This window comes from Anser brachyrhynchus (assembly GCF_964034855.1).
Source record: "Anser brachyrhynchus genome assembly, contig: SCAFFOLD_317, whole genome shotgun sequence".
Lineage (NCBI taxonomy): Eukaryota > Metazoa > Chordata > Aves > Anseriformes > Anatidae > Anser > Anser brachyrhynchus.
In genome coordinates this window covers 3893-17324 of record NW_027663587.1, presented here as the reverse complement: position 1 = coordinate 17324, position 13432 = coordinate 3893, and the positions used below count along the sequence as shown (strand labels likewise).

Below are 13432 nucleotides of genomic sequence, written 5' to 3'. Positions count from 1 at the left end.
CTGCCAGGAGTGGTGGTAGTGGGGTCAGCCCACCCGGCCTTACTTTCAATTATCAGGGGTGATAAAATGGTGTGAAAAGCAGCAGCTCTGCGATACGGCTACGCTACCCCCACTCCCTTCTCTTGTGCTGTACCAAAGTTCCCCCAAGCTTTGGTTGGTGCTTTTTGCTGGTGACAGTAGGACTCCAGGGCGAGTAGTCGGGACTCTCCTGCAGTAACTGGGTCAATTAAGGGTTGGTTTAAGTGCCTCCTGGTTTTTAAAATTGCTCCCCTGAGCTGCTGGCTCTGCTGCCTGCTACAGCAAATGTTCGGGTGCCATCAGCGTCGCACTTGGGCGTGGGCACTGACCCTGCGGAGGAGAGCTGAGACTCGCGTGTATTGTGTACCCTGCCGCCAGTGATCGTTTTCCCCTAGCAGATCTATTTTGAATCATTTCCCTAAATTTTAGAGGAACTTTAGGCTCTTTGTGCTATGATTTGTGAAGCTGTAGGGGCCCTCAGGCATTTGCTGCTGGCAGAGGAAAACCGCTTGTCGAATTTGTTGTAAATACTTTCTGTTTGGACAACAACGCCTGTGTGTGTGTGTGTGTGTGTGTGTGTGTGTGCACGCGTGCGTGCTTTGACGACCCCCTGCGACGCCCCAGCTCCGCGAGGGAAGCTTTGAAGCGGCTCTGGGAAAACCTCTGCGGAAGAAACCGCTGCTAGTGACTTGCGGAAAAGGGACTCCACAATCAGTGAGATTGTAAAGTAGGTATGTTTATTCAGCGCTGGGCAGCATGGGAGGTCGTGGGCGTGAAGATTGATGACTCTTCCTCGTCACCGCTAGTTGACCTCTTGTCTTTGCACAGACTCAGTTGCTCCTTGGCTCTTGTCCATCTGCAAGACCAGTTTCTCCCAGTTTCTTAAGACAGGCTCACTCTCTTATTAGGAGACTGACCTTGGTAAGGGGCCCAAGGCTTCTTGCTTTAGTTAATTGGCACAATGCACCATAGTTAGCAAAGACACTAAGTAGCATCCTAGTTTAACGCTGTCAGCGCTCTATCTCTACTTGATAAGATTCTCCTAACTCCCTCTCTCACTGGAGCCCACGCAGCCCTCCGTCCTGCCGAAGGACTTCACGGGGACTTCTGCCGGCTCCGGGTGCCCGCACACAGACAGAAATGGCTTTGAGAGAAAACAATCAGGAGGAGGAGAGCTCAGAGACTGCGGCCGGCTTCGGCCACCTTCCCCTCGCTTTCCCTCTCCGTGTTCAAACCGAGCACTGTTCTGCCGTCAACCTTCGCTGCCTCTGCCCGCGGCGCTGGGCTTTCGCGTGTGCCATTGCTCCTCTACATATTTTATCCTTCCTTTTGTAAGGAATGGTCCAGCAATTCGTGTCACTAAGGGATTTGAAGGGTTACCATCGAGGCCCGGTTCTAGGTGATAAGAGAACAAAGGGGTTTTTAGGGAAAAGTGCTGACTACTGCAGGGGATGTTGCTAGAGTTTCTGAAATCCGGCGCAGAGGCTCCCAAACGAGGAGGAAGGGGGAGCTGAAGGACAATTGAAGGACAAAAGCCTGAGAGGAAGACAACCAGCATTCAGCCCGAGCAAGCCCCGAGAGACCACCAGAGACAGGTACGCAGGCGCCCCTGGGAGGGGTTTCGGATTCCGGAAACCAATTCTAATAACCCTGCCTCTTCTCGAAGTAGTAATGAATATGTATTAGCCTGGGAGCATCAAAACCAGCCGCCTTACGTAACAGGCGTGCGTCCTGGGGGAGCAGAGACTCCCGGCGCACCCAGCGCTGCTTGCTTGCCTCTATTCGTTTAATAAATTGTAAACTTTGATTGTAATCCTATTTGGGACTCAGCCATTTATAAAACTTTTTATATTTGTATTTTATTTAAGGCTGTCTTGCCCCCCTCCCCCCCCCAGCCTCGCTGCTCGCCAATAAAGCTAGCGCAGGGACCCCTGCCTGCAACCATAGAGACGCGGTCCTCCCGGCATGCTAGAGCGGCCCCCCACGCTCCTCCAGCATCCCAGCGTCCCTTGCGCGCTCCCGCCCGGCCTCAGGGGCTTCCGGAGGCGGCCCAGCAGGGGCGGCGGGAGCAGCGAGGCGGCGGCAGCCATGGCGTACCGCGGGCAGGACCAGAAGGTGCAGAAGGTGATGGTGCAGCCCATCGTAGTCTTCCTGCGGCCGGGGAGCGACGGGGGAGCAGGTGGGGGGCGGCCCCGGCCTCAGGGGTCTCGGCCCGGGCCTTGAGGCCTTGTCCCGGGGCCTTGGGGCCTCGTTGCAGGGTTTGAGGCCTTGTCCTGAGGCCTTGTCCCGGGCCTGGAGCTCTTGTCCCCATGCTGAGCCCTTCACGCAGCGCCCCAGAACCTCATCTTCCGCTACCTGCAGAGCGTGAGTAGCGCGGGGAGAGGACGGGGAGGGGATGGGGATGGGGATTTGGGGGGGGTGGGGGGAGCGGGGAGGGTCCGGGGATCTCCCTCGCTGAGTTTTCGGCTCCCACCCGTTGCTCGGGGCAGGTTTGTGGGGAATGGAGAGCTGTGCGGCGTGCTGGTGGGTACAAGGAGCTGCTGCGCAGCCCGGCGTTTCGCCCTCGTGTTAACGGGAGTGGGATCGTGCAGCCGGGCGTGCAGGAGTGTTCCCTTGTGACTGGAAACGTGTCCTTCAGCAAACGTGTAGTATTCACCCAGTCATATAAGACTCTAAAATGTCAGACTGTTAATTGAAACTGCCCCTGAGAGTTGCTCCTTGGAGTGTTTGGGAGCTCTAGCGGCTATGGTTAGCGGGTATTTCTGAACACACGAGAGAGAACAAAACTGCTCGCGGTGTTTGTGTTCCAATTTACTCTCCTCCTTCGTTCTGCAGAGCTCGAGGATCCAGGTGTGGCTGAGCAAGTGAACGTGCGGATAGAAGGCTGCATCATCGTGAGTGTCAGCACGACCCCACGTTACGTCGTTAGTTTGTTTTCCCTCATTCACAATCCTATTTTTTCTTGTCAAGAAAAACTAGCCCAAGGGAAAAAAGAAATCGTGCTTCTCTAACAATTAGTCTTCATTGTCCAGCCTGGCTCAGCAAAGCTGACGATGGTTCGTGTTGTTGCTGAACTAATTGCCACTGTTGCCGATTTCTAGGGCTTTGACGAGTACGTGAATTTGGCGCTGGACGACGCAGAGGAGATTCACTCCAAGACAAAATCAAGGAAACAGCTGGGTGTGTCGTGTGTCTGTGCAACCCGAGTGACGCGCGGTCTGAAACCTGCCCGGGTGAGCCTTCTAGGTAGCAGCACTGAGAGGTACCAACCGTGTGACGAGCCTTGCTGTTGAAGTTCAGTGAGCAATTCCTGGCTACATCTCTGTCCCTGATGATTTTTGAGCTGCTGATTTTGCTGAATGAAGGAGAATCTGTCCCTGCCTGAGATCAGTTCTGGTCTTTGAAACGTGTAATACCAGGCGGCCTGCACTCTGCGTGATGGGCAAAACCCTGCTCAACCACACGAAACACTTTCTGAAAACACGAGATTATTCTCAGGTTCTGGGCTCTCTCTAATCCCCTCTTTCCCTTCTCTGTGCTGCAGGCCGGATCGTGTTAAAAGGGGACAGCATCACTCTTCTACAGAGCGTTTCTAAGTAGAATTTGCCATCCTTAGAACAAAGGTGGCTGCCGTGCTGCGGAGTGACTGAGTGCCAGGGGAACGCGGCCCGCTGGTAGATAGGAAGTTATTTGTAACTGGGGTTGCATGCTGAGGTCAAAAGTCCTTCCTTTGTGGGAGCGAGTTGTTTGTAGCTTGAAACAATACGTGATGTATTTCACAAATAGCCATTTTTCACATTAACTGTAAATGTAAACCACAAATCTGCTTGTTTTCAGTCTCTTCCTTCTGTGAATGGAGAAGGAGGAGAAATATAGAAGCGTGGGCTTTTCTTTTTGCTGTGGATCTGATAAGTTTCGATAATGCTATGTGCTTTCTTGACCATTACATCTGCATTATGTGGCCAGGGTGGACTCGTTCAGGGCACGGAAGCCCCACACAGTCCTTGAGCTAGCAGGGTGCTAAGGAGGGTGTTGGAGATTTTGCATGCAATTGCAGCCCTTTGTTGCTGCAGTGACAGGTTCCTCAGATTCTTTCTAAACAGGGTTTAACTTGTTGAGAATCTTTTTGGGAGTGCTTATTGTGGATCAGTCAGTAAAAGTATCTTAGTGGGCCCGTGAGGGATTCAGGGCTGTGGTGCAGTAACCCAGTGTTTACAAGTGTTACTGCTACGCATGCTTGTCCAATAACGTCTCCAGATCAGAGAGTGAGAGCGGGCAACTGGTTCAGATTAAATCTGTCACTTCTTGCTGCTTTGGACAGAGCCTGTAGATTAAACCCTTGTGCTGTTCAATAAGCTGGGGTATCAGATGTGTCGGTTGGGTTTTTATCATTTGATTTATTTTTTTTATCCGTTTGGAGATCTGTCTTTTCTATTTAAGTTTCCCCAAGAGAGCTGAGTTCCTTGATGCATCGACCAAAGAGAAGTTCCCCGGCTGACTTGGGACAGCCAGTCCCCTCGTTTTTCTGATCACAAAAAAAAAAAAAAAAAGAAAAAGAAAAAAATCGAAGAAGAAAAATTTTGACTGTAACTGTAACTCAGAAACTAAGATTACCTAAATGGAGAGAAATGAATTTTGATGCACAGGCTGTGCTAGAAATCTGTTAATCAGCATTCAGTTTTTCAAAACTTCAATTTGTGTATCATCATCATGAAAATTAATAAATTCAAGGTGGGAGATCCTTTCCTGAAAGGGAAGGACAGAAATACGAGTCTTGCTGTGGGGCCTACCCAGCGCAGTTCTGCCATTCCGAGAAGTAATACGTCAGGAGTGTCACAGCAGACGTTCCCAGGAAGAAACCTTTGAGGGGCAGCATGACACACTTGATTGGCGAAAGCAGCTTCAGCTGGACAGCCTGCTGCCGGGATGGGTAATTCTAAGTTGTGTTCAAGTTGCTGAGTTCCTTTCAGCATGTAGTAAAGATGTAACGTGCCAATGTCGTTTGGGAACAGGAGGCATTACGTGTCACCAGCAGTGGGCACGTAGGGAACAAAACAGTATCTTACGAGGTCCTCCACATCTGCCTTTCATTTTGTCCTTGGTTTGCCAGCTGGAGCTTTCAGGAGGTGAGGAAGGAGGCTGTCCCAGTGAATAGTTCAGGTGTTGCAGGGTATTTGTGATGCAGTGCTTGTAAAATTTACCTGCCCGCATCTCCTGTTACAGGCAGCCCCCCGCGGGCCCTGTGAGACGGGGAGCTGCTGCCTGGGGTTAGGCCCAAGGTGCCCTGTCAGGCCCAGGGCCGCCCTTCCCCTTGCCCTGCCCTTCCCTCCCGCTCCGCAGCCCTTGCTCAGGCCTTTTGGGCTGTCTGGCCGTCCATCTGGCCCTGTGTCCCTCCGTCCCTGCCGTCTTCCGAGGGAAGCAAAGAGTCCCTGGGCTGCCTTCAGGGGGGAGGTTCTGCTCAGGAAATTAAAGCTTCCCCCTTAACCCGCCTTGCGAGTTATTTTGAGTTCCAACCTTCTGCCTTCCTTTCGTAGCAGTGCCTCTGAGGGGTGCGCTGTAAGGTAGCCGTCATCTGGCGCGCTGCTCCTGCGTTTCCCAAAGGAACTGCCTTCGGGATCTGACTAACTCTGGATGCACGCGGTTGTCACCTTAATTTCTCCGTTAGTTTGCTGAAAACAACCCTCTTGGGTGACCTTTGTGTTTGTTTCTTCAAACTTGGATCGAGGAGGTCTCTGTTTCCTTATGCTGATGTTCACAATGAAAGTGCAGAAGGGATGCTTACTGTTGCCCGGGTCAGTCCTGTTGCCAGGATGGGAATGTTTAGCCTACCGGCCCTCTGGTGTTGTTAGGCTGCACTCGGAGTGTGAGCTCTGGGCCTTATTTGGAAAAGACTGCGTTATTTGAGTGTACAAACCCGAGATATTCTGCGGATAGGTGATTCTCAAACCACGTCAGAACCACCGCTGTGGCGTGTGCTGGAGTCGGACGCGCGTTTGACTGATCAGGCGGAGCAGGTGAATTGAATTTGTTGCTGGATGGCGAGGTGTTCTGGGGGAAGAGCTAGTCTAAGGAAAACTTCCTCTTACTGCCCCTTCCCATCTCAAATGGCCACTGTCTGGGGAAATTGCTTCTTTATGACATTAACTACAACGTTACAGTGAGGATGAGGAATCATCATTACTCCCATAGTTATTTGCTGCCAGGCCGCAGCGTTGATTTCAGAGATTTAAAAAAAAAAAAAAGGAAAAAGAAAGGAAGTATGTATTCTTTCACATACTCTCTTTTCCCTGAGAGTAAATGTTGTAGCTTCAGCAGTACCCTTCCTCTGGAAACGATTCCCAGTGCCTGCTCAGACACTGGGGAGGAAAATGACAGAGAGAACAATGGAGGAGAGCCACCCGATACAAAGAAAGGAAAAAAGGGGTTATGGATGAAGGGAAAGCAACTACATAAAAAATTGGTGCTATCTAAAAATTGGTTAAGGGTTTGGGACCTGCAGGTGCTGCCTACACGTGCGTGTGTTGCAGTCGTGCCTGTTGCCACTGCGCAAAATGGAGAGAGCTTCTTTGTCGAATGCAGCATGTTAAAGCATGCGCCATTGCCTGGAAGAAAAGCACGGCCTTCCCTCGTGTGGGACTTCTTCCCCATTGATCTGTGGTTTACCTGAAGGTTTACCATAACCTGCATAAGTTTCAAAAGCAAGCAAACAACCAACCAAAAAACAACACCAACATTAAAGAGTGGCAAGGCAGATGCTCATCTGGGGACTCTGACTCATCGGTGACATCACCAAGCAAAGCACTGTGAGCGCTTCGGGTCGGGGCTGCTGCGGCGAGCCTCGCAGCTGGGAGGGAGAGCGGGTACGGTTCGCCTCTGGCGGGTCTGTGTCAGCCCTCTGCCCTGGTGGCTTCGTTAGCAGTGAGAGTTTGACTGCTGTGTTCCCAGCTTTCGCTTCTGCACCGACCGTGTGGCAGAGCCCGCAAGCTGCTTCCTCAGCTGGAAGAGGAAGAGGAGTGACCTCAACTGTGCCGAGGTAAAGCAGAACTGTTGAAAAGATTTGTCAAAGATGCGGGTTGTACCAGCGCAGCCGCTGCAGCTGCAGCAGGTCCTGGAGCATTGGAGAAGATAGAGAGGGGTTTCTTCGTGAAAAGAACGCTGTGAAAGTGTTTTCACGCGGGAAATTAGGAGAAGCGCCTCTGTTGTTTGGATATCCTCTATTGACCTGGCACACGGGCATTACAGCATACCTGGCACACTCTTTGTATTGTTTGTTAAAGAAAAAAAAAAAAAAAAAAAGTGTTTTAGGGCAGGCCAAAAACCTGCCTTGGCACTTCCACATCGCAGCAGTGCTTGCAGGCCGTGCATCCTGGATGCCAGGCCAGGATCTAAATCCGATGGTGCTGTTGGTAACGTGAAGTTCAGGAAGCACTTCTGGGTTTTTCTGCTCTTCCATGTGAATTTTTGCCCTGTGAAGGTGGTGTACTGAGCTCTTTTCTTACCAACAAATAGGTTTAAAAGCAGTTACAGCAAGGATGAGCTGTGCTAGCAGGGGGCTGTTCTGTGCTTCGACCATGGGAAGATGAATGGTTTACCTATGCACCGTTAAATATAGTTTGACACCTAGCACACAACACTTGCAGCCTGTGGGGTGCTTTAACAAGCAGGTAAATCAGCGGAGACTGTTTTGCAGCCAGGCTGATGCTGGGTGATTGAAAAGCAGGGTCACAACAAGGAGTTTATGCTGTTCTTTCTTGCTTGTCATCCGACTGTCTGCTTACACTGTTCTAAAAAAAAAAAAAAACCACCAAAACGGGGTAAGCATCTTTAATACCTTTATTATAAATGGAAGGCACAAAACAGGCCAGCAACAGAGACTGTCCAAGAGAAAGACTTTGTGCTTTATAAACAAACAAGAAATTACCCTTAGGTAGGTGTGATAATCCTTCCCTAATGCATTTTTTGGAGTGCAAAAATATTTTGTTCCCTTCTTGCTCTTCTCTCCAGGACAAAGGCAGAATAGCCAACTGGAAAGTTAGACCAGGGAGGTCAGTTTGTTCCATACTGAGAAAGACAAGCCTGTAAAACAAACTAGACAGGTTTTCTTTGGACTAGTTATCTTCCTTCAGCAAAGGCAAAGTTTATGACACTTGTTGGCATGTATTTCCAGACCCCCAGCTACCGTGACTGTAGTGCATCTGTAATTCTTTTGTACAAAAAGAGTTCAAAATCTCGTAACGCAAAAACTTTACTAGCACCCTGGAGAAAAAAGAAATCTAAAACTCTTGCCAACTTCTATTACAGACCTGCTGAGTGCACCAGAGTTACTCATTTTTATTCAGGCTTTCAGGGGCTAGTTCAGTTGGTTTCTGTTCAGCACTTGGATCGCCATATTGGCAGATGTCAGTTAAAAAAAAAAAAAAAAGCTTTGGAGATCTTTTTTAAAATGAGACTGCTTTTTATGGCATTTAGGGCTGTGAGGTATCCTTGGTTTTTGCTTTCTTCCCATTCCTTAGACCAGATCCATTCATATCCTGAACAGCGTTCTGGGTCTGTTCAGGAAAATGGAAGGCAACAAGCAAAATGATGAGCTCCTTGGGCATTCAAAAGAGCTCAATCTGGAAAAGATTTCAAGTCCAACTTCCATGTTAAGGAGCACCAGTAATTTTTAGAAGTAGATGCAGAGGAATCTGCATGGCACTAAGCGTGTTTCTGAAGGTGCTAAAGGTCGGAAGTGACGATTCCTCTCAATACTAAAGAAGAGAAGGAAACCTTGCACTTAACTACTGTTTTTATTCCCTTTGTCAAGCAGTCAAAACCAACAACTAATACGAGAACCCAACTTTTCCCCTCTTTACTTTAGATTTGGGAAAATTCCCTGCCAAAATAATACTTCCTGGAAAATTCACTAGTGTTTGTGTGAGTAAAAGGTTCCAACCTTTTATTATTAATTTGTAAGAACTATTTCATCCGCTTTTGTCCAGAAGAGTCAGAAATAATTTGCACAGAAATGTGCAGCATTTTAATGAAAGGATTCAGAATCACTCTAATTTGAACTTTATCTGGTCTGGTTGCAGGTTTTATGACATTTAGTGTCTTAAAAAAAAAATCAAAATATCTGACTTCACATCAGAAAAAAAAACCTGCTTGTGGCTAAATAAAATCTGTTGCAGCTCTGGTCATTGAAAAATCATTGGCTGTTAAATTGGACCTTAGTCATCTTTTCTAACCTTTCATGATCTTGCAGCAATGGATGATGATGGATATATGGATTAGGGAACAGCACGTGATGGCAAACCTGTGGTATTTGCTACAGCGCAGAAAGAAAACAAATTGCTTCCAAAAAATCAAACTAATTCAAAATTCTTGGTATCATGCAGCCATGCCACTGGCAAAGTGAGCATTGCCCTGCCTCTCAAAGCTTGCTGTATCCTTGATCTGCTGTCTTCCTGCTGTTAATTGATTGCAACTCTACGTGTCTGATCAGGGCTACGAGTTGTTCTCCATATGGATACCATACAACATATACTGTGCACGCTTGTGTGTATAGATATGTTTATCCTGTATGCATGTACATATGTATGCATATTTGTGTGCTGGCCCCCAGATCACTCATGGTATAAAGCATTGGCCTCGAAGGCATACTCATCAAAATATTTGGTAGATCCTCCATTTTTTTCTAGTTCCCTCAAAATGAGAGAGTTTTTACGCGCTCTCTGTGTCAAAAAGGCAAAACTTCTGATTTCCACTGTCGCTCTCGCTAACTTTCTATCACTCACTCCTCGTGTGTGTGTCTAAACACATATGTGTGTATGCGTATGCACATTTGTGTATTTCTATGCACTGGTGTGTTTTTTGCTGTACAGGTAATAAAGACGGGGAAAGGTTTTAGTGTTTTCTTAATAGGTGAAGAAATCTTGAAGACCAGAGATTGGAACATACTGAATTTTGAATAAAAAAAAAAAAAAAAAAGTCAAATTGTCTGGCTGTGGAAGATGGATCCTCATTTTTGCAGCCACTTTGAATCACGAGTTCATCTCTAAATGCACTGGTTTTTTTTGTTTTTGTTTTGTTTTGTGGGGGTTTTTTTTTGGTTTTTATTTTTTGAAGAGCTAACTAACCCTGGCTGTCTCCAGTCTGAGAGAGTGTTCAGATGGACTTGCTTCCTCCATTAGTTATAAGCTGTTTAAAAGCACATCCTACGTTTGAATTGTGGATGAGAGGTTCCCTTGGCAAAGTGGAGAGGCAAATTCTTCCTACCCCTTTATCATTAATTCACGGATTCAGTGTTGGTTCGGCCTCCAGGAGAAGTTAACTGGAAGTCTTTGAAGATCAATAACTTTGCTGAGGTTGTCCAGGTAGGTGAACTCGAAGACCCACAGTGACTGGAACATGCTATTTAATGCGTCATACTGCGTTCTGTAGAAGTTACTCGTAGCCATAGTTGATCATTGCCTTGCATGTATGATCAGGTGGTTTTTGAAGAAGTGACTCCATTTTCAGGCTTCCAGGTGTGCTCCAAGGCATATTATTGAGGACGTGGAAGAGAACACTTGCTGACAAAGCTCCTGGCAGCTTTACAGAACTTTAGTTTAATATTGTGTTAGTTCCCGTAACAGCTGATTTCAAGGCATTGCTCTCCTCAAGAGACTAATTTGATGAACAGAAGAAAGCTGGAAAAATGCTTGTTACTCATTATTTTTCACTTGTTGGTACTTTGTTTAGGGTTACTTTTAAAAAGAAGATTTCACTGATCACAAGCCAGTGGAAGACTTTCAGCCCAAGCAAGGGTGAAGACAGCTCTCTCCAAGAGCAGAGGAAGTCCCTGTGGAGAGAACCCGAGCTTGTTATCAGAACTTGTCGGCATGTCTAAACAAGGAGACGATTGCTACTTCTATTTCTATTCTACCTGTACCAAGGTATGGCTGGGTTTCTTTTGCTTTGCTTTGCTTTGTTTTTGTTTTTTTTTTTTTTCATTTTTTTCAGGAAGGGGTAGAGTAGGAGGAGGAGGCACACTGGTCTTTGGTTAACGTGATAACCAGATAGATTCTGAATTCAATCGTAGCAACCTGAGGCAGTAGCATGGACGTTTTTGAGGCTGTACTATATTTTCCTTGTTGGTTTCCTTTTGGTTACAGGGAGACAACTGTTCCTTCCGCCACTGCGAAGCTGCTCTGGGGAACGAGACAGTCTGCACGCTGTGGCAGGAGGGTCGTTGTTTCAGGAATGTCTGCCGATTCAGACACATGGAAATTGACGTGAGTGCCTAAAGATGTGTTCTCAAAATAAATCAACAAAAGCATTTTTCAGTGCTGTAGGTGTGCTGATTGTGCTTTTGCAGGATAGAGTCATTTGCTTTGGAATTACACTGGTTTCTGTTAGCAGGGGAGGGGGTGGGAGGAAGGAGAGGGAAATAAAATCAATGCCTTAGGTATGTCTTAGCAAGATTTTCTTTTATTAGACGCCGACAGTATTGTCTCAACAGATGCAGAATAACCGCTAACTAGACTGCTAAAACCTGCTGGAGCAGGGGGGTAATAAACAGGCTGTACTAGCCTCCTGAGAGCAGGCTTGATAATGATCTATCAGGTCTCTTGTGTCCCGGAGTCCTTCAGATAATGCTGTTCTAGCTGCCTGGGCTAGGAAGCAGTGGGGAAAGTTAAAGGTGCAGAAGAACGAAGTCTCCAAGAAGTAGTTCTGGATAGAGTTAACGTAGGCAATTTAAGATGTTCTTTTTCCCTCTGAATAATCCTAGTATAATCCTAGGTGTATTAGTTTAACCCACCCTAAACTGATGTCTGAGAGTGCCTGTCTTCTCAAACTGAATGATGACAGGGCTAAACGTGCATAGTGGTTACAGCTTCTGCAAACTTTGTGAATATGCCCGGAAATACTATACTTCCGTGATAAACTGACCTTTGGAATGATGTTTCAGCACTGTATTGTGACAGCCCTATCGCTGTCGTGACCTGGAACTGTGCATCTCTTTGCAAACCTTAGGTGCATGTTATCACGAGCTTGTCTTTCTTTCTGTCTTCAGAAAAAGCGCGGTGAGATTCCCTGCTACTGGGAGAAGCAGCCAGTAGGCTGTCAGAAAGCCAACTGTGCTTTTCATCACGCAAAGGGACGTTACATCGATGGAGTCTTCTTACCACCAAGCAAGAGTGAGTTTAGGTCCTTTTTCTTTAAGTATTGAAGAATTAATTTTGCATATTACTTAGTGGGTGCCAATAGTGTAGGAGACATCAGGTAACCGTCCATTTGTGAGTGCAGGAAAAGGTCTGCAGTCCTAGGTGGTCAGCTAAACCGAGTGTACTGCTGCTGTACTGCTGGTATTTGTTTTCTGCTTTCATGCTCAGCTTCTCTCTGCTTTGTGTGATATTTGCCTTGCAGTTTGCTTTCTGTTGTTTCGTCCTCTGCTGGGTGGTAGGGAGATGTGTTGTTGTTTGAAGGCAAGTCATTGTTCACGGTGTAAACAGTGGCGGGATGGGCAAAAGGAGATGCTGAATTCATTGTCTGTGCAGGTTATCTGCCTTAGCTACCATCTTCGTGCATTGTGGTCAAAGTTTTAAACTGCCATATTACTGATGATCCTCCTCTTCCTCTAGCTACACTGCCAAGTCCGCCTGAGTCCGCGGACGATGATTTGAAAGTGGCTCAGATGTCACTGCAGCAAAACAAACTTTCTGTCCAGTCCAATCCCTCTCCATAGCTAAGGCGGGTGATGAAAGTGGAAAACTCGGAAAATGTCCCAAGCCCTACACACCCTCCAGTTGTAATCAATGCTGCAGATGATGATGAAGATGATGATGGTGAGCATGGTTTGGTTCTTGGAAGGAATTTGTGCTGTAAATGATTGTGTAAGTCTTTGGTTCTTGGAAGGAATTTGTGCTGTAAATCAATGTATAAATCACAGATGACCTGAGGTCTGACTAGCGATAGGGCAGGCAGTCTGGTCAGGTCACTGGTGGCTTTGTCTGGCAGTCAGTGGACAGAACCTGAAATGTTGGAGGAAAGCTTAGAACCACTCTTGGCTTTAGTTGGTCTGTTGTGTAAAGCTCTATGTGAAACTAGGAAGGAAATTCCTTTTTTTTTGTCTGAAGAGTAATATGTTGTGTAGTAGTTAAAGCTGCAGAGAGAATCTAGAGTCCTAGATGTTTTGTCCTAGGGTAGTCTACTTACGAGTTCATCAGGTCAGTGTAGCTGTATTAAAAAAAAAAAAAAAAAAAAAAAAAAAGCTTTTTTATAGGAACCATGGACTGAAGTGTCATTGCATGAGCTACATAATCACGAACAATCTGGCCTATGCATAACTGAATAGATTTTTCCCCTTCAGACCAGCTTTCTGCGGAAGGAGAAGAAACTAAAACTCCCGTCCAGCAACCAGCTGAGGAAGGCCAAAATGGATTACGGATGA

General features: G+C 47.0%; 1 protein-coding gene across 1 annotated transcript; it reads left to right on the top strand.

Annotated features, from left to right (window-relative positions):
• Positions 1-1974: 1974 nt before the first annotated feature.
• On the top strand, positions 1975-10052 carry LOC308187209 (uncharacterized protein). The gene is given in 5 exon segments (XM_080609381.1): positions 1975-2160; positions 2356-2382; positions 2854-2872; positions 2875-2912; positions 3120-10052. Coding segments are annotated over 5 exon segments (453 nt in total). The 5' UTR covers positions 1975-1983; the 3' UTR covers positions 3312-10052.
• Positions 10053-13432: the final 3380 nt, after the last annotated feature.